The sequence below is a fragment of the Astyanax mexicanus genome, chromosome 13 (assembly GCF_023375975.1).
Source record: "Astyanax mexicanus isolate ESR-SI-001 chromosome 13, AstMex3_surface, whole genome shotgun sequence".
Taxonomy (NCBI): Eukaryota; Metazoa; Chordata; class Actinopteri; order Characiformes; family Acestrorhamphidae; genus Astyanax; species Astyanax mexicanus.
In genome coordinates, this window is record NC_064420.1 from 15,414,507 (window position 1) to 15,440,606 (window position 26,100).

At 36.7% G+C, this 26,100-nt stretch overlaps 2 protein-coding genes across 2 annotated transcripts in view; one reads left to right on the forward strand and one right to left on the reverse strand.

Moving 5' to 3' along the window:
- The window catches only part of baz2a (bromodomain adjacent to zinc finger domain, 2A), a 353,839-nt gene that overhangs the window by 102,219 nt on the left and 225,520 nt on the right, over positions 1-26,100 (forward strand). The gene's annotated exons all lie outside the window — the stretch shown is intronic.
- Positions 648-25,696, reverse strand: mybpha (myosin binding protein Ha). The gene is made up of 11 exons (XM_007232991.4): positions 25,540-25,696; positions 21,875-21,955; positions 21,437-21,571; positions 18,821-18,988; positions 13,845-13,933; positions 12,070-12,265; positions 11,844-11,983; positions 9,789-9,948; positions 8,956-9,092; positions 6,160-6,346; positions 648-1,056 (listed from the first exon to the last, which is right to left on the reverse strand). Exons 1-11 carry the CDS (start codon positions 25,616-25,618, stop codon positions 1,022-1,024), a joined length of 1,407 nt encoding a protein of 468 aa, XP_007233053.3. The 5' UTR covers positions 25,619-25,696; the 3' UTR covers positions 648-1,021.

The following is a 26,100-nucleotide window of genomic DNA, read 5'->3' on the forward strand; positions in this document are numbered from 1 at the left end:
TCATCTTTCACCATTACTTTTATTAATCTCACCATTGCTGCTGAAATTTTTAAATTTGTACAGCGACTTTTTAGCAATAATGTATAATTGGTAACTGAACAGAGGAGGGTGGGTCACCCCTGTGAGATTCGGTTCCTCACAAGGTTTTTATTTTTTTCTTCTGAGGGAGTTTTTTTACTTTCACTGTTGTTTCAGAATACTTGCTGAGGGCTCTATGTTTTATGCTTTTGTTTAATGTTTATGTTTTATGTGTTCTGTGTTTTAATGTGTTGTGGTCTCTTGTGCTATTTCTGACATATATGGCCCTGTTTTGTTGTTGTCTTGTCTCTGTCCTTTTCTCTGCACTGTCATCAGTTTTTACCCCACCCCCTCATTACCTGACCTAAGTGTTCTCAGTCTCTCAGTGTATATAGAGCCCCTGTGTTTCAGTGTTCTTTGTCTGGTCTCATGTGTGTTTTGCAGGGTTGTGAGTTGTTGTTTGTTCATTGAATGAATAGGAACGGTGACACGACGTCCATCTTTTTTACAGTCTCTGGTCTAACCTGTTTATGTTACATGTCGTACACATATAATACATGACTCAACAAGACACATTCCTCAGATGTGTAACACAATATACAAAATAAAGAGATTCTGATTCTAACAGCAAAGTCTGGATCACCTGCCCTTCAGACCTGCTTTGACTTGGCACAGATGAAGGACTGGCCTTATTTATTGGCTCAGATGAACATGACAAACATTCAAAAAGATTACAGACAAAATTACAACATAACCAACACACATGCAGCAGGACTACAATAATGGCCTTTCTCTAACACAGTAGATTCATTTACATGTACTAAGAAGTCTTAGCTGTGTATTTGTTGCTCACAAATAGTCAAATATGTTAGTCGGAGAAGTGTGTAATCATGTGAGGAGCATATTTGTTTATTTATCTCATATATAAATACTTCACTGTATGTTTAATATTTGACTTTTTTCTATTCCCCCCCTCAGTAAAGTCAGCTGTGAAGTCGGCAGCCTATTTCTTGGCTTCCTCCGTTGGAACGACCACTTCTGTTGGGAGAACAAGAGATGGTGATAAATTATTATGTAATATACAGTGTATATGTACACACATGGACAACATTATTAATACTCTTCTGCTAAACAAACAAACAAACAAAAAAATACATTATAAAATATATTATACCACACTATAGTTCCAACCCTGCAATGTGGCAAATTGGCTGAGAGGTGTTTTCTGAGTGACATTATTAGCCGGTAATGCACTGTATTACTCATTACACATAAAGGTAACCTAGCAACGATGCAGCGCTTACAAACCAAATACAAACCAAATGCAATGTCATTATACACCACTGGAAGCCACTGGATCCCATAGACACAGTGCAGAAACACCATGTCTCCAATAGGCGGCGCAGAAAAGGACACGGTCCCACAAATAAATAAGCCCAGTGATTCGAAAATACGCACTATTACACACATTATCAGCCACCAATATCAGGTTAAGAATTATTATGATTAAAATAAAAGCTTAAGTAAATATATTTTCCAGTTAATATAGGGTATTTTAAGCTGAATGTAAGGTGGAATTCTTAAAAAATATATATTTCAGTCAAACCAGTGCTGGACTTTAATCTACACAGATTTCTCTCCTAAAAACTGTTTATTTGGGAGAGTAAATCTCTTACGTTTATTTACAGTAAGCTTAGATTTACATTTACAATTTTGACTGAAATGGCAGATAATGCAGAGCTTAAAGTGCAGCTAAAGCAGAGCAGTAATGGAAATTACAGAGCCCCTTAGGTGACATCATGTTAAAAAAAATAATGTGTGGACACAACTTATTAAGACGTAGAAACGAGATCCTAATGCATGGGAACGAGATAATTAACAGGTGTGAATGAAATAATTAAGTCGTGGTCACAACTTATTAAGACGTAGGAACAAGATAATTAAGTATTAGTCAGAGAATAATAAAGCTATAAAAATATCCATAAAGAAACTAAATATTACATCATAGCTCCAATCCAAGGATAAAGTGAATTAGTTTCTCCTTTTTTTCGCCTTGGATTGAATTATGACTATGTTTTGGAGTCTCTTGCAGTGAGATGAAATAACTCTCAGTAAAAGATTTTATTTAATTTGCATACTAAAAGCTGACAGGCTCAGACGCAGACAGTATGCAGACCCATTTAACTTCCTTGTGCAGTCCTTGACTATGTTTACATTACCAGGCGGTATTGCCTCAAATCAGATTTTTTGCTCAATGTGGCTCAGATCTGATTTTTTTCATGGCTGTGTGAACGTGCCAAATCCAATTTCTTTCAAATCAGGTCTGAGCCACGTCCATATGTGATCATAAATCAGATACATATTCGATTCATGGACATGCGACATGAATGTGAACGGTCAAATCAGAATTCACTCATGCGTCTTTTTGCTCTTACGCTGCGCTACCTGCTTCTCTCTCGTACCCACGCGTCTCTAGGTGCAGCTGTGCAGCAAAAGCAAACTACCTGGCCTTTTTTCACCTCCTCGACCTGAGCATGAACTTCAGACCAGCTGTTTACTGTTTCTCCACTCCAGCAAAAGATGCTCCACATATGAGCTGCTAACTCATCCATTTCCCTTTATAAAGCTACGAGTCGTCTCTCAAATATGAGGTATTTGTCGTTGTTTTTACACGTATCTAAGTGCGCATCTTAGACATTTCAGGGACAGATTTGTTCACATTACACACAGATACAGCTCACTTACATATGTGAATGTGAACCGTCATAATAGCCAAATCCGATGTGAATAAAAAATTGGATTTTATCTATGTGGCTTGTAATGTGAACAAAGCCTTATTGTGCACAACCCCTGAGAGCTGCTTGCTTAAGGACCTTGTATCCACGCATTAATGGCTACAATTAATTAACTCATTCCCACACCTTAAAAAGTCATGGCAGTGCCTTAACTATCTCATTCCTACGCATTAACGCATTAGGTTCTCGTTCATATGCCTAAAGAAGCCGTATTCATGCCTTTAGAACCTCAATTAAAACCATAATAAGTTGTGGCCATGCATTATTTTTTTTAACATGATGCCACCTTAGGGGCTCTGTATGAAATAACTGATCAAAGTAGTAATAAATTAGAAATAAGTTACTGAAAATCACCTGATGAAAATCAGACATTGCTTTGGAATTGTGATTCAACAGAATATTTAGAAAAACTTACTAATAAAACTGATCTGGACAAAAATGATGGTACCCTAAACTTTTGCTGCACAACGTTTTCAGGCAATCAACTGCAATCAATCAATTTCTGTAATCCTAAATATGATGGTATTTAAGCCCACTCCTTGTGAACAAACTACTTCAGCTGTCTCAGCTGACTGTTGACCCATGACCTGCGACGGAGGCCAAGCTTTCTGACAATCAACAGCACATTTTGCCCCTGAAAGTGGCTAATTTCTCAACAATAAATCAGTAATCGCTCAACAAACATGTAGAAGTTTTATTGAGTTGAACTGCCCAGTAAGTTTGCTCAACATGATAATAAAAATACTAGTTCATTATACTGAAACACAAAATCACGTAGGACTTCATCAGAGAAAAAACTAATGCAAATGAGCTGGACTTTTGTATATCATGTTTTTAACCTGCTTAAATGTTGTAGTGAGCAAGTAAATACATATTTGTTAGGCCGACCTTCTCAAGAGAAGATTATGAATCATACTTCCCAATGTTTTCTCACCTCTCACTTTTGCCGACAATGCAAACACTTTAGGATTTGAGAAAGAAAAGTGATAAACACTGTTAAATTAACATTACTAGTGTTAAACTTTAGTACTAACAGTGTACTGTTAATTTAACTCTATGTGAAATGTGCACTATCAATAGTTTGACACAGGATATGCACACCCTGTGGTGTGATTGCAGGAAACAAACCAATTTAAAGGCAGCCACTACATACTAACAATGTTAATGTTTAGGTTGACTCTAATAAACTATATTCTCTATACTCTAAGTATTATCATCTTTCACCATTACTGTGAGTTTTGGTTCCTCCCAAGTTTTCTTTCAGCTCTGAGAGAGTTTTTTTTTACTTTCACTGTTGTTTCAGCATATTTTCTGTGTCTGTTTTTATGCTTTTGTTTACACACACACTTTTGTCATGGTACTGTTGGCGATAATGCACAGTGCACTATATCAGTGGTGGGCTGTTTGGAGGGCAAGGGTAAAAAAAAAAGTAAAAAAAAACTAATATATATATATATGCAGTCACTACTAAAGAAAGAGTGTCATGCCTTAATGATAGACAAAATTCAATTTATTTATTTATTTAATTTTCCTTTGTTGCAGTAATAGTGCTACATGGTCATGCAAGCTATAAAATAATGTTTGGACTATTTACTACTCTAACAATAATTATTAGCATCTTTTACCATCATCATTACATCAAGACACCCCGTACCAGATGCAGAAATGTATCCTGAAAACATAAACAAGCCTCTTACATGTATATACAGCTCTGGAAAAAGTAAGAGACCACTTAAAAATTATGAGTTTCTTTGATTTTATCAAATTGAAAACCTTTGGAACATAATCAAGAGGAAGGTGGATGATCACAAGCCATCAAACCAAGCTGAACTGCTTGAATTTTTGCACCAGGAGTGGCATAAAGTTATCCAAAAGCAGTGTGTAAGACTGGTGGAGTAGAACATGCCAAGATGCATGAAAACTGTGATTAAAAACCAGGGGTTTTCCACCAAAAATTAACTTTATGAATATTAACTTGTTTTCTTTGCATTATTTGAGGTCAGAAAGCTCAGCATCATTTCAGCTGTTAATAAATAATCTGCAAATAAATAATCTAATTGACAATATTTTTATTTGGAATTTGGGAAAAATGTTGTCCGTAGTTTATAGAATAAAACAACAAGATCTGTTTGTCATATTGGGTACAATGTTCTTTGCTTTATGTGCTTTATTTTTGCATCTGTGAACACAGAGCTGGTGTAAGTTGCCAAAAAGCTTCAGTATTATCTTATCTGTCCAAAAACGTTCTCCCAGAAGCTTAGTAACTTCTCAATCTCACTTCATGTTTAGATTTTAGCTGTGTTTTCCTCCTTGGTCATCTTCCATTAAGTCAACTTTGGCTAAAACAGTGACAAATGGTGGCGCAATCTTGCACGGATGTACCTGTGGTCAAATTATTTTAAATATTTTCTAGGGGACCATAATTTTTGTCTATTCCATTGAACCAATTAACTACTTATCATTAGATGATTTTCAGTCTTTTTTAAATGTATTATTACTTTAGTCAGTTTTATGTTATTTTAGTGACCATATTGTGGGTTTTTCTTCTTTAAACAGAAGAGTACAAACAATTGTGTCCACATGTAAAAAAATAATTTGCAACACAAGTAAGTACACCTCAAAATAATCTTGTTTTGCCCAAATCAAAATATATAGCCTGTGGCCAAAATAAATTGCCAACCCCTGCTGGGCAACATAGTTTTCCAACATGATAACAACCCCAAACACACCTCCAAGATTAAAACTGTCATACTAAAGAAGCTGAAGGTAAAGGTCTTCTGTACTGACCAATTATGCCTCCAGAGCTTAAAGCTGTTTTGGGATGTAGGGCTCTCTCTGATGAGAATGGGTAATTTTGCAGAGTATGCGGATGAATCATTTTAAACTGGACGGGTGTGATGCGGTCTCCTTTCAGGGTGGATGAATCCGATTTCAGGTTATGTTCAGTCAGAGAGAGAGAGAGAGCACGCTCATTCAGAAACTTCACTCCTTCGTTTATTTGGTTTATTTTACTCTGAGTTACTGAGCTTTAAGTTTCCCCTTCTGAAGTCTCCACTGCTCCACCAGCAGCTTGTGTTCAGTAAAACTAAGCCGGATCCTCTTTTAGAAGCTGTGCATGTGATGTAATTACATAAAGACACGTGACGTGGCAAGAGCAACTCCCACAAAAAGCTACCCGACACCCCATTTTTTATAATGACTCTAGAATCCCTGAATTAGGCTTAGCAGGAATGGCTGTTCCTCTACTCCTAAATCCTCGACTTTTAAGTTTCAATGAAATATGAGGGATGTACTCACTTTATACCAAATGCTCATGTGAAAATAAAATCAAGATAAGATTCCTTACGTTTAACCTCCAGTTTGCAAGCCACTGTAGCCTCTCCGTAAGGATTCTTGGCCCTGCAGGTGTAGACACCTCCATCGAAGCTGCTGGGTTTGCGGATCTCTAGTGAGCAGACTCCAAGGTTGCTGTTCTGCCTAAATTTTGGGTCATCTCCGATAATCATCTGGTTTTTCATCCATTCAATCTTAGGCTAGGGAAAAAATAAGAAGAAAAGTAAATAAATTAATTTACATCTTTGATGCAGTAAAAGGCCAACATGCTATCATGCATTTTGTCAAAATTCGGTTATACTGTACTACATTATTTGACACATGACTATGAAAGGGCTTTACAGTATGAGAAATGTCTGAAAGGTTAAAGTTTGAGATATTATTTAGTTATGTCATTAAAGCTGACTGACTGCTGAAGGACCATTTTTACGATTGACTTACTGAAAAACAAAAACTTTCAGCTGTGCACTCTACAGCAGGGGTCGGCAGTAGGCGGCCCGTGGGCCAGATGTGGCCCGCAAGCATAAAACATCTGGCCTGTGAGGTTGTTTGAACTATAATGAAAAAAATCAAATGGCTTTAGTTTCTCGTTTTTCCACCTGTTCTTGGGCTCCCTATCTCCTTATAAGGGTTGTTTTTTCCGGGCTGTGTCCCAATTCACTAGCCAGGGCAGCAATAGTGTATTGGACCACGACCCTGACAACACGGGTTTGATCCTGCGTGAGGAGTGGTGTGTTTATTATTTTTTTTTCCTGTTTTCTTGGGTTTTACTGTACTTGCTTTGAATTCAGCTGTTCTGCAATTGGGTTCAACAACCCTCTGGGCTGGAGAGCTACTAGTCTCATTACACTTAATTTTCCAAAACAGAATTTTCTTTGTGGCCCGCCGTGTAATGGCTTGGAAAATATTTGGCCTTAAATGCTGACCCCTGCTCTATAGTGTCTATTAGAACAATAATATAAAAGCAAAATAGACAATTCCAAATCTGAAAAATTTGGGACTTAAATAAATAAGTTGATTGTATAAGTATTACTACTCGTAATACTTGTATTTTCATTTAGCATACTTTACCAGCATTCTTTTAAATTCAAGGTTGAATAAAAGACAAAAAAACAATAAATATCAAATCATAGCTAAAATGTTTTTTTGAACCCTGCAAGTTCACACAAAGCTATAACTAATTGTGTATCTAAGATCTCTGAGGAACAACCAGTCTTATCTTAGTGAGGAAGTAGTAAAAAAAAAATAGTGACTGATATTTTATCATTTCTAAATAAAGGAGCACAAACTGTGACTAAGGTGTTTTTGAGTGTAACCCTTCCTCTTGGAACCAAGTTACAAGTGACAGGGATGGGTTTTGGACTTAAATAGCTTAATATTTTCATTAAAACATCTTCAGAACTAAAAAAAAAATGTAATCATTTAAAACACAAACATACAAAAACATTCTAAATTATACAAAAAGTATGTTAAAGTGAAGTTAAACTTTCCTCTATGTGTATAATAATGTGCTTATTTAGAATATCTTGAAAAATAAAAAAACAAAAGGCAGGTTATTCTGATACTGACCTGCAGGAGAAGGTCCCAGTATGGTAAAATCTAAAATGTGAATGTCCTGGCACTGGTACTTCTTTAATAATAACTTTATACTGCCCCCGGAGAGCCCTGTGCAATGTCTGATGTCTGGCCTTGGCTCAGCCAGACCCCTGAAGCTGCTCCTGAACCCTGTATCTGTCCTTCAGGGACAGAATTAGGTCTGCACTGGACTGACCGACTAATGTACACATCAAGCCTGTATTTGTACATTAAAAGAGAAGCAGGAAAGCCTGCGAGATATTTTAATAGCCGCTGACCTCAACATATTTAATTCTGAAAGGCAGCAGCTGCCTCAGCTTTACCACATTGCAGTCTCGGTTCTGTATGTGTGGTGAAGAAGGTTTAGATCAAGCATTTTAAAGTCATTTTAAATTGACTTTACAGCACCAGCTCTACGATGATTTATACCGACCACTGGTGTGCTTAAAGGGGGAACCCCACCTGGTGCCCTTATGGTTAAAAAGGCTAAAAGTTGCCTACTGGTTGCCTTTCTTGCGGTAATAAATTGATCAAGTGCTTGCGAGGGTGCAACTTCTAATAGAAAAGGCTACCTTCTATGCCAACCCTCCTAGACAATGTCCTAAAGGCTGCAGTTTAATTATTGGGTTGGGACAAATCTACCTGTTTCTGTTATTGGGTGAGATACTACCCCCAACCCTAACCCCGTTATTTCGTCTGGTTCCCATACCTGTCAAGTTTTAGATTTCAAAATGTGAAGGGGAAATTTTTATCCGCCCGCTTCGAGCCGTCCCACCAGCCCAACCGATGTTCAGCACCCCTACTGAAATGCTGTGGACATTCCTACATATATAAATCTTATAATACATCCTAAATGAAAACACTTTTCTAGATATTTACATGAAGTCTTCTCTGTTTTGGAATGCCCTCTCTCTCCTTGTATCCATCCATCTCTCTGATTTGTTGTTACAGGGTTGTTCCAGCTATCAGCCAGAGTGGCAGTACTCGTGAGGTTAGTAAAATTTCAGTTTGGAGAGGCACAATACTTTTTTTTCAATTATAATATAATGTGGGCAATTTACAGGAAAATTATTATATGTGAGGATGGCACGAAATACAGTAGTTTCCAGAAGAAATTGTCTGATTTGTTGTAGAAAAGAAAAAGTAGCGGGAAAGTCTATGTAGAAAAATGTGAAACTTTTATCTATTCATTTATTTTTAGCCACATATCATTTTATATACAATTACTGTGTACCTTAGGGGAGCCCCGGACCGCACACAGGAGTCTGGTGGTGTAGCCGACAGTGGCTGCCCTGTCACTTAGGGATGCTGTGAATTTGGGGGCCTCGCTGAAATCATGTTCTTTATAATGTGGAGGTTTGTAGACAGTACCTGTATGAACACGGAAAAACATCAGCTCATCAGAGTGTAGATCTTATTAAAAACATAAAAAAACCCATCATTATCACATTACAAAAACCTAAAAATAAGGTTAGTATAGCCCTGCAAAGCTCATCACAATCAAAAAATAAGATAAGCAATTACTAAAGACCAAACTATAGGTCAAAATGTAATAATTTTGCTAAAACCACTTTTTAGCAGTTTTAGCAGTTAGTGTTTGCTTATTCTATCCTGTACAGGGATACAGGCTTACAAGCCAGCCAGAGCAGAAAAGTGATGCCATGGGCAGGGGAAGTGATGCCATTTTTCGCCACATATTTATTATTTATTAGTATACATAAAAAAACAGCCTGGAATATTAAAGTATTTAATTATATGGCACCTATAAGCAGGTATAATTAGTATGTAATATCTCAGTACTAAAAAAATCAGATAGCAAAAATCACTAGGGCTATTTCTGAATACCCCACGCTTGTGCCAATACCGCAGTTGCTAAGTATAATACTGGATTTGGCCTGAGCTGCGTGTGCCAACACCCTGATTGCTGAGTGAAATATGAGAATTGTCTTGAGCCGCATGTGCCAACACCCTGGTTTCTGAGTATAATACAGGAATCAGCCAGATTCACTTGTTGTGCTGAAGTGTTAAATGACTCCCACTGTGTGCAAATCACATAGAAGGCCTCACCTGTTTTCTGAATTTTAGCAACTTCTTTAGTTACAGCAGCAGTCTCGCTCCTTCCAACCACATTCTCACTGAAGACTCTGAAGCTGTAAGAATTTCCCATGACGAGGTCAGAGATAGTGGCGTTCAGCCTGTGAAAGTGCTCTAGTACAGTAAACCACTCCTGTAGGTTTGAACAGAGACAGAAAGCATTAAAACTATATATTTTTTAATTAAAAAAAATAAAAAATACAGAAATAACAGAAAAACTCAGTCTAACACCAAAAAATTCCAGAAAACAAAACAAATTCCCCTCATCAGTTCACACACTTTATGGAAAAAATAATTTAATGAGAAATGAGTTCATAAGTTTTATTGTAACTTAAACGTATCACAATTTAAACGTATGTTTAAGTTTCTTGTAAAAGAAAAGTGTATTAAGTATATATTTTAAAAGTAAACCTAACCTGGAAAAGTTAAAATATGTATTGAAATACATACTAAATGTACTAATTTGGAACAACGTATGACAACTTAAGTATATTTTTAAGTTGTAATTAAGCTATATTTAAATACAACATAAAAGCATAAAATTGTGCTTTCTTCTGCAAATGTAAGTAGATTTAAGTACGTGTTTTTGAAACCTTTTTAATACATTTGAAGTATATTGTAAATGTACTACTTTGCGTATTGATGCGCACCATTATATTTTACATTAAATTTTACCATTTTAAAAATGAAAGTAACAGTGTTTTGTATGAAATTTAAAAAGTTATATTGCGATGCAAAGGGCATGTTAAGTTGACATTGACCTTACAGAGTTCATATTTTTTTAATAGCCTTTCCAAAGTGGTGTCCTGTCACCATGTTTCCATTTCCAACATACTTTAAACACTTACACAACCCACAGACAACTGGGATGCCCTTATACAGATCACTTGGTTGTTGGATCCCCTGCTTTAGATTTTCAGTCTTAGCAAAAAGCTAAATTTGTCTTCTCCGTGTGACAGGATCCGTTCCCTTTAAAAAAAAATAAAAGAGAGACCCCCAGCATGTGCACTGTTCCTACTGTAAGATAAGACAGTGTGGAAAACACCCCACACCCTGGACTGCTGCCAAAGCCTGGAGAACACTATGTAGTGAATTAAATCAAGTTACTGCAGAACTGTGCCCTACCGAGGAACCAAAAACTCTCATTTACAGCAAATGCTTTATATCTTTTTTCTGAAACGGCTAAATTCTCATTTTTGACCCAAATGACCCTCTTTATTTACTGTTGCAACATTACAGCACACAATAATTCACCACATCATGCCTTTTGCACTTATTTAGTCCCCTGTGGGCAATGCTAAAATCACTATTTCAGTTTGTAACAGCGGGCAAGACCTTTGTTGTTTTGTACTTTTACCAGACATGGATATACTTTAGAGTAGTGAGAGGTGAAATGAGTTTTGATGGGAGCCAAGATGCTCCTTCTGTTACTCACTGAACACATTCCATCGAGGAGGGGGAAAAAAAAAACATCTCCCGCCCACACTAAAAACTGGTTGGCTGACTTGCAGACTCTTTGCAGAGAACAGACCAATCAGATCCCTCTCTGTTTTGCAAGCGCTTTATGAATATGCACATGAGGCGAGTGCCTTTCTCTCCCTCTCCCTCTCTTTCACACATGCGATTGGGGAAAAAGTCTGTGTCGCCTGCGTACGTGTACACGTTTGTGTTCACTCTTGGACCACTCGTTCTAGATTCCGTGAAATTTTATCTGACGTGTGGACATAAGAGAGCCGTTATTGATATGCGGTAGACTTCCGCAACTTCCAGGAGATTTTGGAAGTCTGTGAATTTGCCACACAATGCGCTGAATTAATTTAAATTTATTATGTAAGTGATCTAAACGTGTTTAAAGATGGTCAGACGTGCCTGTGCCAAGGGTCAGCTACAAACCTACTACTGGACATGTAGTTTATGATAGAGGGTTTTAGCAAAGTGTTAGTTCACTCCAATTTTATCACACTGTAAGAGAATATAAACTCTCACACACTTTAACTGTATTAAACTGTAATAGGTGCAGCTTCTTACCCCAGTCTTTTTGTCAGCCTTTTGAACAGTGTAGCCAGTAATGTCAGTATTTCCATTGTCTTTGGGTGGAGTCCATTCCAGAGCAGCGTTAAAACCCCATGAGTCAACCAACTTCACACTGGTAGGAGGACCAGGGAGTTCTTACCCCCCAAAAAAAGGCAGATATTCATTTTGTCTAAATTACAAAGGACAACAAGAAGAAAGCAGAGTAAACACTTCTTCTTACCCACAATCTGAATTACAATGGTTGCCTTGTCCTCTAAACTATCAATCTTGACAGTCATCTGGTACGTGCCGGAGTCGTCTCTCTCAGCTTTGCGAATGAAGAGGATGCTGTCTTTGTCGCTGTTACGAACATTAACCTTCTTTACATCCAACGGCTGACCATTCTTGGTCCATGTAATCATAGGCTTGGGTTGTCCCTAAAGAAAAAAAAAATATTTAAAAAGTGCACAGTATACTTTTGATATTCTTTTATATTCACTTTAGCACGCAAGCTCAAGGTATGTTTGAAAAAAAAAAAAATACAAACGTGCAGATTTACCAACTAATTATTAATTAAAGCAAGGTAAACAATGTTACATTAACCAATGTAATTTAATAGTATTTTGTGGGTTTGTTGCTGCTCCCCTCGTACTGATTGTGCATATCACACAGTGTTTAAAAATGCCAGCAGTACTGCTGTGTCTGGTCCATTGGGGGTCATGATAGTATACTTAATAAATACATTATCTCACAAAATAATAATAAGTACCCCTGACATTTTTGTAAATATTTTATAATATCTTTTCATAAGACACCTAATAAGATATGACACTATAATATTCTGTGTAGTATTCAATGTACAGCTTGATAACAGTTAGACCATTAATGTCTAAACCCTTGGCAACAAAAGTGAGTACACCCAAGGTAAAAATGGCCAAATTTTGCCAAGTTAGCCATTTTCTATCCCGGGTGTCATGTGACTTATTAGTGTTGCAAGGTCTCAGGTGTGAACGCAGAGCAGTCTTGTTAAATTTGGTGTTTGGGATACAACTCATTCATACTGGCCACTGGATATTCAACATGGCACTTCATGGCAAAGAACTCTCTGAGGATGTGAAAAAAAACATGTGTTTAATGTAATATCCAGACGTTGGCTTTAAAAAAAAAAACAGACGCATGAGTACTGCCAGCATTGCTGCAGAGTTTAAAGAAACGAGAGGTCAGCCTGCAGTGCTTAGACCATACGCTACACAGTGCATCAACTCTGTCTGCATGGCACTGTCCTAGAAGGTTGCCTCTTCTGAAGCTAATATACAAGAAAGCCTGCAAACTGTTTGTTGAAAACAAGTAGTCCAAGAGCATGGATTACTGGAACCATGTCCTGTGATCTGATGAGATAAAGAAAAACTTCTTCAGGTGGGTCAGATGGTGTTCAGCATGTGTGGTGGCATACTGGTGAGGAATAGCAAGGCAACTGTCTCTTGTTTACAGTCAAGCATGGTGGTGGTAGCAGTGTGGTCTGGGGCTGTATTAGTGCTTCCAGGTGAATTTGTAAGGTGAATTCTAAAGCAAGTACTGTGACATTCTAAAGCAATACATAATCCAGGAACTGGGCCAGATAGCAGGTTTCAACATGTAAAGCTCTAGTAAACTCCATTCCCAAGAGAGTTAAGGTAGTGCTGGAAAGTAATGGTGGCCAGAAAAAAAAATGACACTTTGGGCACAATTTGGCCATTTTGACTTAGGAGTGTTTTGTTGTTGCCAGTGGTTTAGACATTAATGGCTGTGTATTGAGTTATTTTAAGAGCAAAGTAAATGAAGGTATACAAGCTGTATACTGACTACTTTACATTATCAAAGTGTAATATCTTCAGTGTCACATGAAACGATATAATACAATATTTACAAGAATATGATTACTCACTTTTGTGAGATTTTGTATATAAATAAAATAAATCTGTAGTTGTTCTTGACAAATAGTATACAGTTAAAGGATGAGAACATGGCTTTTCTTACACTGAAAGGGATGACAAGGTTGATCTGATCTCCAGCTTGTTTGATATATCGTGATCTGAGCAAGTGAGGCAAGCGGATTCTTGGATGATCTAGAAAAATAAAACAAGAAATGTAATTGACATCAATATATACAGTGGCTTGCAAAAGTATTCATACCCCTTGAACACATTTTGTCACTTTAAAAGCACAAACTTAAATGTATTTAATTCAGATTTTAAGTGGTAGACACACATGCATACGTGTGAAGTGGAACTAAAATTATAAATGGTTTTCAAAAATGTTATCAAATAAAATTTTAAAAAGTGTAATGTGCTTAAGTATTCAGCCCCCTTTACTATAAAATCCCTAAATAAAATCCAGTGAAATCAACTAGAAGTCACTTACTTAGCTAATAGAGTTCATTGCTGTTTGCAGTTGCAGCAAACGTGGAAGAAGGTGCTGTGGTCAGATGAGACCAATGTTAAACTTTCTGGCCTAAATGCAAAACGCTATATGGGGAGGAAAAGTAACATTGCTCATCGCCCTGAACACACCATTCCCACTGTGAAACATGGTGGTGGCAGCATCATGCTGTAAAAATGCTTTTCTTTAGCAGGGACAGAGAAGTTTTATAAATAGAAGTGAGCTGTTTTATAAATAAGAATGAGCAAAAATCTCAGTCTCTAGATGTGCAAAGCTGGTAGAGACAAACCCCAAAGCACTTACAGTTGTAATTGCAGCGAATGGTGATATATAAGGGGGCTGAATACTTTTGCATGTCACACTTTTCAGATTTTTATTTGATTTGATCATTTTTGTTCCACTTCACACTTATGCAATAAATTTGTGTTTGTCTATCACTTAAAATCTCAGTAAAATACATTTAAGTTTGTGGTTGTAAGGTGACAAAATGTGGAAAAGTTCAAGGGGTATTAATACTTTTGCAAGCCACTGTATTATACAGCTCTGCAAAAAATTAAGAGACCAATTCAGTTTCTAAATCAGTTTCTCTGATTTTGCTGTTTATAGGTACATGTTTGAGTAAAATGAACATTGTTGTTTTATTCTATAAACTACAGACATTTCTCCCAAATTCCAAATAAAGATGTAGTCATTTAAGAGCATTTAGTTGCAGAAAATGGGACTTCAAATAATGCAAAGAAAACAAATTCATATTCATAAAGTTTTAAGAGTTCAGAAATCCATATTTGGTGGAATAACCCTGGTTTTTGATCACAGTTTTCAATGCATCTTGGCATGTTCTCCTCCACCAGTCTTACACACTACTTTTGGATAACTTTACGCCACTCCTGGTGCAAAATTTCAAGCAGTTCAGCTTGGTTTGATGGTTTGTGATCATCCATCTTCCTCTTGATTATATTCCAGAGGTTTTTAAATTTAGTAAAATCAAAGAAACTTATCTTTTTTTTAATTGTTTTATTGTTCTCTGAAATGATTTACTCAATTTGCTGAATAATGCAACAGAGTAGCTAATATTAGTCAGTGTTGCTGGAAGACACATTTGTAACTGGATTAGTTTAGAATATCAACATACCTCTTCATAGAAAGAGCAAATCTCCACTGAGCTTAGAGGGCTTACTGGATACATGATAGCCAACCTATTTTATCCTTTTCCTTTTTAACAACTCAGTGCCCCATGATACCCAATCCTAAATTATTTCTTTCATCCAGCCTCAAAGCCTGTTCACGTCCCCTTACACTACAAACACAAAAAAACAGATCCAGTAAGCGCACAAGCAGCAGATCTGATCCTTTAACATGCACTTATTTATCCATAATTATCCATGATAAGTTTATTTTGGATGAAAAACAATAATTTCTAGTCTACTTGTATTGGTGACATGAGACAGTTTGTGAGTTTGTGATGTGTTGACAAACTGTTTGATCTGGTACCAGTGAAGATACGGTTGGTAATAAAATGTAGGTCTCAGTCTTTTCCACAAAATTTATACCTTGCATGCTTTCCTCTCAACACTGGTCTTTTAAACACTAAATATATGTTGGTCTTTTAGAAGTTGTTTGTTAGGTGTAAGAGAACTTACGAATAACCACCTCATAACTAAACATAAACAATTCATTTACTAATCCATTTTAACTTAAAAATAAACATAATTAAAAATGATACCCTTTGGCAAAAATCCCATTTCACTCCTAGAGGCAGGGTGTCCCGATTCTTGTTGGCATAGAGGGTTTAGGTAAAATAATATGGCTACATGACCCTTCACCAAAATGTATACCTGGCGTACTTTCCTGTCAACACTGTCTTCTAAAGTACTAAATACATGTTTTTAGAAGTTGTTTGTTAGGTGTCAGACAACTTACGAATAACCACCTCATAACTAAACATAAACATTTCATTTACTAATCCATTTTAACTTATAAATAAACGTAATTAAAAACGATACCCTTTGGCCCAAACCCATTTCACTCCTAGAGGCAGGGTGTCCTGATTCTTGTTGGGAGAGAGAGTTAGGGTAAAAACGATACTCTTTGGCCCAATTCCATTTCACTCCTAGAGGCAGGGTGTCCTGATTCTTGTTGGGAGAGAGAGTTAGGGTAAAATAATACAGCCACATGACCCTCCAATTGGACATGACCAAAATGTAAACCTGGCATACTTTTCTCTCAACACTGGCCTCTAAAATACTAAATAATGTATGGTGACCTGATTCTTGTTGGGAGAGAGAGTTAAGGTAAAAACGATACTCTTTGGCCCAAACCCATTTCACTCCTAGAGGTATGGTGTCCTGATTCTTGTTGGGAGAGAGAGTTAAGGTAAAAATGATACCCTTTGGCCCAATCTCAGTTCACTTCTAGGGGTAGGGTATCCCGATTCTTGTTGGCATAGAGGGTTTGGGTAAAATAATACAGCTACATGACCCTCTAAACGGACATGACCACTGAGACATCACTGGTAAGATGGCGACACAAGCGACCACAGAAACCCACATAGTCTTTTCTTTTTACACAATTACAATAACATTGCATTATCCTGCATTATATAAGTTTAATGCAGAAGGTTTTTAATGCATTATACAAGCATGAAAATTGCTAGTAATATGTATTGATAGCTAATTATCACTAGGTCATTTTCCCATTTTCCTACAGAGCACCGCTAGTAGCTGCTAGTAAAAGTGTTATTTTTAATTTGTTTATAATAAAAATCATGTATAATATACAAAATCAAGGGGTTGGGATTAATGATGGAAATAAATGGAATTGAGTCAACATGTGGTTTATAAAGCCTCCGTGAATATTATCACAAAAAACTTTGCAAGAACCAAGGTTCTTGCACCATTTTAATTCTTTTTAATAAAAGAACTCAAAAATATACTTTAAGACCCAAAAACGTAGTAATATTTCTGATTGGTTTATAATTTTGTTAGCTCTCTGCTAACCTTAGTTCTCTTCCCAGTAACGTTAGCTAACACACCGCTAAAGTTAGTATGTAAGCTAGCTCCTCAGTAATGTTAGCTAGCTCTCCTCTAATCTTAGTTCTCTCTCCAGTAATGTAAGCTGTTAGCTAATGTTAGCTATCTAAAGTTAGTATGTTAGCTAGGTCACCGCTAATGTTGGTTAGCTCTCCTCTAATCTTAGTTCTCTCCCCAGTAACGCAAGCTACCTCACGCTAATATTTGTATGTAAGCTAGCTCGCTGCTAACATTAATATGTTAGCATGTTAGCTAGCTCGCCACTAACCTTAGTTCTGTCCCCAGTAACGTTAGCTTACTCACGCTATTGTTAGTTAGCTCTCTGCTAACCTTAGTTCTGTCCCCAGTAATGTTAGCTAACTTGCCACTAAAGTTAGCATGTTAGCTAGGTCCCTGCTAATGTTAGTTAGCTCTCTGCTAACCTTAGTTCTCTCCCTAGTAACGTTAGCTAACTCACCGCTAATATAAGTATGTAAGCTAGATAATCAGTAATGTTAGCTAACTTGCCGCTAAAGTTAGTATGTAAGCTAGCTCCTCGGTAATGTTAGCTAGCTCTCTTCTAATCTTAGTTCTCTCCCCAGTAATGTTAGCTAACTCACCGCTGATGTAAGTATGTAAGCTAGCTAATCAGTAATGTTAGCTAACTTGCCTCTAAAGTTAGTATGTTAGCTAGGTCACCGCTAATGTTAGCTAGCTCTCTGCTAACCTTAGTTCTCTCCTCGGTAATGTAATTAACTTGCAGCTAACTTTAGTATGTTAGCTAGCTCGTCGCTAATGTTAGCTAGCTTTCCGCTAACCTTAGTATTCTCCTCGGATTAGATGTTTACGGTGAGCCACTGTGCTTTCCCATCAGCATTAAACGCATCATCTGAAAATTTAATGCCCACAGCAAATTAACAGTACATTTAAGACAATTGAAGACCTTAATTACCCAGGTTTTAATTTAAGACACCTTTTAGAGTTTTTAAAGAACCCCCAAGAACCCAGTAAACAGTTACAAAATGCTTTACAATCAACTCCTTTTCTTTATGCAGTTGATTAAAAGGTCAAACAGGTATCAGCAAATCTGTCAGCTGTGCTTCCTTATCAGTTCCTCTAGCGCTGACAGTGAGTAAACACATGTCAATCATAAGCACACAGAGCAAGTCAGCAGGGTCTGATTGCACGCAGGTTTCTGACCCAGCACCTGCTATAAAAATGACACTCGACCCGTTGGATACAGATGCCTACGCTAAGATTAGGAGGATGATACCGCAGCTTGTAAATGGCTTCAGCAGAGAGGTCAAACAGCAATGACAGCCTAACTGTGGGTCTTTACAGTCATAATTTAAGTGCTAATGAAAGCTCTAGTCAGCACCAGCTGAGCAGATTTATGTGCCCACAGCTGTCAGACTCACTGAGGGCGAGGACCTCCGCTAACACTCCTTCACATTACCTTACCATTCCCGAGCATAAAGCCTAAGATGTCATTACCACCATAATGTGAAAAAGGTAATTTTAACTCACTGTGACTGATATGCAGCATGAATAATTAAATAATCTCACCCGGGACCTCGCGGATGGTGATTGGGTTGGGGAGGCTTGCAGGCTCACTGCGCTCCCCGGCCCTCACAGCCACAACACGGACGTTCAGTGAGTCTCCTGTGGTCTGGTTCTTAATCACAAACAGGTTGGATGTGATGAGCTCTGTGTTAGCAGCCACATATTCAGACGCTGCATAAAATAAAAGGAAATTAAGAATTAGTGGTGTCAAAAAAGAGGTTAAAAAAGTAATAATCGGAATAATCATAACAGTATTTAGTGATAAATCGTGATTAATCACACTTTTGCTTTTAATGCTTACTTCTAATGATTTAAGCTTTAAACAGTGTTTATTTAAATGTAAATGAAATAATAAATGTAAGATTGGCAAAATGTAATTATATTTCTATTATACAAATACTAATATAATACTTATATATTTTTATGAGTGAATTCCACTGCATAAAAAATAACTTTATTAGTCACAAACGTATTCTCTAATTAATAATGATTAAAAAGACAGAAGGAGAGGTAGGAAAATTTGATATTTTATTTATAAATGTTATCTATGAGATTTAATCCAAATTTCAGCATAAATGGAAGGTAGTGCAGGAGCAGGGAGAGCACATGGAGAGCGGACGCAAATGCAAATACTTTTATTAAAAATACAAAAATAAACAAACAAAGAACTAAATAAACTGAGACAGAACAGGACAAACATGGAACAGGGCCAGGACGTGACAATAAACAAAAAGTAATCTACTTCCTGAACACCATGTTTACATGATTTAGCAAAAACACTACTACGGCACCAAGCTCTTTAAAAAGTGTGAATTACGGGAAAAAGCTGGGGCCAAACTTGGTGAAATAGTTCATTTGCACTTTTACATTTTTTTTTTATAGTTTCCTGAAGAATCACATGCAACAAAACTTTACTAAAACCACTTTACTGATTTCAGGTAGTTTGTTGTTTAAGTCAAAAAACTCTTTTTTAATGAGCAATTTCTATTTATTCATTTTAAGTTGGGGCAATTGGGCAACCTCCCCTGGTGCACTATGGTTGACAAAGCTAAGTGCCCTATAGAATCAAGAGAACAAAAAAGGGACAAAATGCCCTACAGGCTGATCCTCTTATAGAAGAAAAGTGATTGAGTGCCTGCCAGGGCATCTTCTAGGTGATTTTTATAATGTGTACCAATGAGTATCTATGTTCCCTTCTGTCCTTCAAAGAGTACAGAAAGTGTGCAATAATTCTTTAAACAAAATTAGGCAGATCCATAAATTTGGGCATCCCAACAGAAAAATTACATCAATACTTAGATCCTTCTTTTGCAGAAATAACAGCTTCTGGTTGAAAGTATTTTGAATCATTCTTCTTTACAAAACATCTCCAGCCCGCTTTAAATCACACCACAGATTTACAACAATATTCAGGTCTGGGGACTGAGATGATCATTACAGAATGTTGTACTTGTTCCTCTACATGAAAGTTTGGGGTCGTTGTCTTGTTGAAGTATCCAGCCCCTACGCAATTTTAACTTTCTCACTGAATCTTGAACATTGTTCTCAAGAATCTGCTGATGCTGACTGGAATCCATGAAACCCTCAACTTTAACAAGATTCCCAGTACCTGCAGTGATCACACAGCCCCACAGCATGATGGAACTTTTACTGTGGGGAGCAACTAAAGTGTTTGTCTTGGAAAGCTGTGTTCTTTTTCTCCATGCATACCTCCCTCAAAATAACTCAATTTTGCTTTCATCAGTCCACAGCCCCTTATTCCAGAATGAAGCTGGCTTGTCTAAATGTGCTTTAGCATACCTCAAGCGACTCTGTTTGTGGCGCGGGCTCAAAAAAGGGTTCTTCTGCATTAATCTCCCATACAGTCTCTTCTTGTGTAAAGTGCTCTGAATAGTTGAACGATGCACAGTGACTCCATCCGTAGCAATATGATGATGTTGATGAAGTTGACTATTGTCACCATCCTTTCTTGGTCTGATACTTCAGCCCTTAACTAGAACTGTGCCTGTGGTCTTTCATTTCCACAGTGGAGACTGACATCTAATATCTCTGAGATCCTTCCTCTAAACCGTGATGTTGAACAATCTATGTTTTCAGCTAATTTGAAAGTTGTTTTAAGGCTTGTTGTCACTCTTCAGGGAAAATGCTAAGAGGAAAAAACTTAACTTAAGCCACCTTAACCTTTTCTCATAATTGGATTCACCTGTATATGTAGGTCATGGGTCAATGAGCTTACCAAACAAATTTTGTGCTAAAGTTATTCAAATCAATAAAACAACAAGGGTGCCCATTTTTTTAAATAATCATTGCACACTTTGTGTAAATCCTATAACCTTAATTTCACTCCTCAAATATCACTGCGTTCGTCAGCTCTATTTTTATCCTGCTGCATTGCAAATGGAAAGAACACATTATACTTTAGCAGACGTCTACAAACATAAATACTGTGTTTACACATATAGTGGTGCAGAATAAAGAACAGCTTGTCTCAAATAAAACTTTTGCCGACAGCTCCAGGGCAGGTGTGAGGATATCTGAACTGATTTATCAAGCTAAGATAAATGACAGCTGCTCATGTCTCAGTTACATGATGAAGTCATTCCTGGAGTGTAACTTTACCTCCTTCCTTGCAGTATTCCACGCAGTATCCATCCAGTCCAGAGTCTACAGCACTCTCTGGGGTGCTCCATTTGAGGGTAAGAGATGTGTTGGTGACATCATGTACAGTGAGGTTTTGAGGAGGACTTAAGGGAGCTGCAGATATTAATGTAAATATTGTAATAATAAATAATGTAAATAAAACAGTTATTTTATAAATAGTTAATGATTATTCAACCAGTATGCACAACTGTAGTACAGGAGCAACAGACAAGGACATTAACATGATTAATTGTTTAACTAGCTTGAGTGTGGACATCTTTAATGCAGTATCAGTAGAACAAAACTGCTTTTAACATGTCAATTTTATTTTTAACTTTTTTTTAATCTTTTTGAGTAATTTAGACAATGTACTAATTTAATAATAAGTTAAAATCAAGATATAAAAAGAGGAATTACCCTTAGGTGAAGCTTCAGGAGAAGCAGCAGGGGCTGCTGGAGCAGGGGCTACTTCTGGAGCAGTAGTTTCAGCAGCAGGAGCTAGAAAAAAAAGGTTAAATGCTATTAGGCTATTAAAAACAACAAAAAATACTGTATATATACATGTTATAATCATGTGTAGATAATGCCTTAAATAATACATAATACATTGATGCACTGTGATATTTATATAAAGAGCCTTACACAAAATAACAACACTAGAGAACACTACAGAACACAAGAGAATGGAGGACTTTTATTAAATGCAGACAGAAGGAACCCAGGAGTTTTCATGTTTTATCTGCTCATCTGTATCTTAGTTGTCCATCCCTGCATTTATATATAGAGTACCAGTCAAAAGTTTGGACAAACCCCTTCTCATTTAATGTTTTTTTTCTTTATTTGTATTATTTCCTACATTTGTATATTAAAATAGGAAACAAGCCAAAATATGTTTTATACTTCTCAAAGTAGCCCCTTTTGCATTGAGCCAACTTTGAAGAACCATTCCAGAATAATGCCAAGAATATGCAGTTTCTTGAGGTGCTGGGCACTTATTAACTGCTGTTCCTCCACTTTGCACTTCAACTCGTCCCAAAACACCTGGGTTTGGTTTTCCTATCAGGTGTTTGTGAATGCCAAACACTTTTTGCCTACTAACTAATGAATAAAAAAAACAATATCATTAAGTTAATAAATATTTTTACAGCTAAAAATCAAACCCAAACATCAGTCTCTCAGAAAATTTGAATATTATAGAAGACTTTGGTAAGACAATTGGTACTTTTGGCAATGTGGGCAGGTGTCAAGTCCTGCTGGAAAATGAAATCCACATCTCCATAAAGCTTGTTAGCAGAGGGAAGCATGACTTTGAACTTGATATAACACAGTGAATCAACACCAGCAGATGACATGACTCCAAACCATCACTGATTGTGGAAACTTCAAACTAGACCTCAAGCAGCTTGGACTGTGTGCCTCTCCACTCTTCCCCCAGACTTTGGGACCTTAATGTTCAAAAGGAAGTGCAAAATGCAAAAATGTACCGATGGTTAGTGATGGTTTGGGAAGCCATGTTATCTGCTGGTATTGGTCCACTGTGTTATATCAAGTCCAACTTTAGAGCACTTGATGCTTCACTCTGCTGACAAGGACACTGGAGCAATTTCCGCAGCCTACTGGTTATATTCCAAAAGAGGGCAGGAGGTCCTTCACAAAGGGGTTTTGTGCCTATAACTTAATGTAAGTATCTGAAGGGTTGAAGTGTGTCCATTAATTGTGCCATGATTGATTCTTTTTATATACACATCAACATGTACAGGGGTTGGACAATGAAACTGAAACACCTGGTTTTAGAGCACAATAATTTGTTGTCCCGATGGACAGTTCTGGAAGAAACAGGAGAGTTGAGGTGAATGTTAAATTCTGCCGTGATTTGAGCAGCCATGGTTTTATGTTTTTTGGAAACAATCCGGACTAGAACTCGAACATCCCTTTCAGACAGCTTTCTCTTGGGTCCACAGTTAATCCTGTTGGATGTGGTTGGTCCTTCTTGGTGGTATGCTGGCATTACCCTGGATACTGTGGCTCTTGATACATCACAAAGACTTGCTGTCTTGGTCACAGATGCGCCAGCAAGACGTGCACCAACAATTTTTCCTCTTTTAAACTCTGTGCTCTTACCCTGCTAATTGAACCTTCACACTCTGCTCTTACTGGTGCAATGTTAAATTAATGAAGATTGGCCACCAGGCTGCTCCAATTTAGCCATTAAAACCTCCCACACTAAAATGACAGGTGTTTCAGTTTCATTGTCTAACCTCTGCATATGTGATACATCAACAGCAGGGTCAGAAACAGACTACTGTTGTTACAAATACATTTAAGCTAGTAATAATAATAATAATAATAATAATAATAATAATAATAATAATAATAATAATTGTTTATTTATCCTGCCGGCAGAAAGACATCTTTATATTCTCCACAACTTTATATAGACAAAAAGTAACAGCAAAGTAGATGATATTTAGCTCAAATAAACAGAGAAAGGCAACCAGTCATATATCTTAACAGATAGCTAAGATAGTTAATAGATAGCTAGTGGTCAGTTACCTTAGCATCCTACAGCTAGCTTTTTCAGCTTGTAATTTTAAGTGGTAAACAGTCAGTCTGTGTTTGTGAAGGTGTAGTTTCTGAAACCAAGCTTGAAAAGTGGTGTTTTCTTTAATTTATTTGAGTAGAGAGCGTTAAAGAACTGTTGCCTTTTCATGGTAGGTAGCTACTGCTCTGATAGCTAGCTAACTACACAGCTAGTGCTAGCTACAGGAGAGAGAAACGTTAGCGAGGTGCATCTTTCTTAGCTATTAAGGATGCTATTACCAAAATAAACAATTTCACATTTACTTTTAATTAAGGTTGTTATCTAGAGATGTTTAGTAATTAATATAATCAGTTTGGTGTAGGAGTAACATTACTGGATAGACGTTTGTATGTGTGCCCAAGAAAATCGCTAGCTAGCTAGTTAGCTAACTATGTGTGTTGGTGAACTAGCTAACTTTAGCTAACTAATGCTAGCTCCATCTGATAAAGCGTGTCATATGTTTTAGGCTTGCCAGCTTATATGGTTCTTTGTATGCTGATTTTTTTTTTCTCATGATTTAAAAAAAATAATTTAGCTAATTATTTTATATGGTAGGCTATTTCCACCACTAAGTCATTTACCAGATACTAATCATAATTATGAGATATTATGAGATGCTAAGTCAAAGTTATGAGAAAGTATGTCATAATTATGAGATATTAAGTCATGTTTATGAGATAATAAGTTATAATTCTGAAATGCTAAGTCACAATTAAGAGATACTAAGTCATAATTATGCTATTCTAAGTCATAATTATAAAATGCGATGTCATAATTGAGATATTAAGTCATGTTTATGAGATAATAAGTTATAATTCTGAAATGCTAAGTCACAATTAAGAGATACTAAGTCATAATTATGCTATTCTAAGTCATAATTATAAAATGCGATGTCATAATTATGAGATATTAAGTCATATTTATGAGATAATGTCAGATTTAGTATCTTATAATTGTGACTTACAATCTCTTAATTATGACTTAGTGGAGGACCCTTATTTATGTCCAGGTGGTAGAAATTGACTTAAATATTTATATAAAAGGATTACAAAAATCAAACAACAAAATTATATGTATTTAGTACATGCATAACCTAGCTACTAAAGTTTTAAAAGGTTGTGCTAAAACAGTAACTTTATTTTACAGTATATGTGAATTTCGCACTTTGCAATTTGCAGTGTTAAAAATACATGCAGTAATGCTTTTAAAGAAGTGTCCTGTATTTGCTGTGATAGAGCAGCCTATTACTGTGATTATAGTTACAGTGCTGTGGTTATTGCAGAGTAGAAATTACAGTATTTTCTAGGTAGTGTGATTAAATGTACAGTACTATATATATATATATATATATATATATATATATATATATATATATATATATATATATATATATATATATATATATATATTGTAACATTTCCTACAGAAGCTTAATAGCTAATAGCTAATTTTTTTAAATGTAGCATGAAAGTCAAGAGTAATTCTTTTTTCTTGGTCGTACCTTCAGGGGTGCTGGGAACAGTGTCTGCTGGGGGGAGAGCAGTCTCCGCTTCAGGAGGGGTTGCTGGATTGACCGGCATGGCAAATCCTGTGAAAAAGTCAGTCTGTGGTTGTTTGTGGAGACTCCAGATTTATACTTCCTCTGCTGGAGTCTGGATCCCTCCTCCTCCTCCTTCTTACTCCACCCTGTACAGACCCCCCAGTCCCTCCCGTCTCGCCCGTCCCTCCAGCCTCCATCCGGCTGACACTTCAACACTCAGCCTGACCAGGTGAAATCTGCATGGATCTGTTTACATGCACACAGCAAATTTGCCAGTGCTAAATCAACACTGTTAGTGTTACATGTTAACACTTCAGGGTTAGTCTAACACTAACAGGGTTGATTTAATACTTTAGATTTTTTTTTTTTTTTGAATTTTCATCTAGTCCTAACATATAAAATCTAGCAAATAAAGCCCTTTCAACTATAATCTGCTTTTGCAACAGTTCACTTATTACAACTATCAAATAACTTTGGAATAAACAATTTTAAGATTAATTCCAAGATGTGTCCATTAATGTA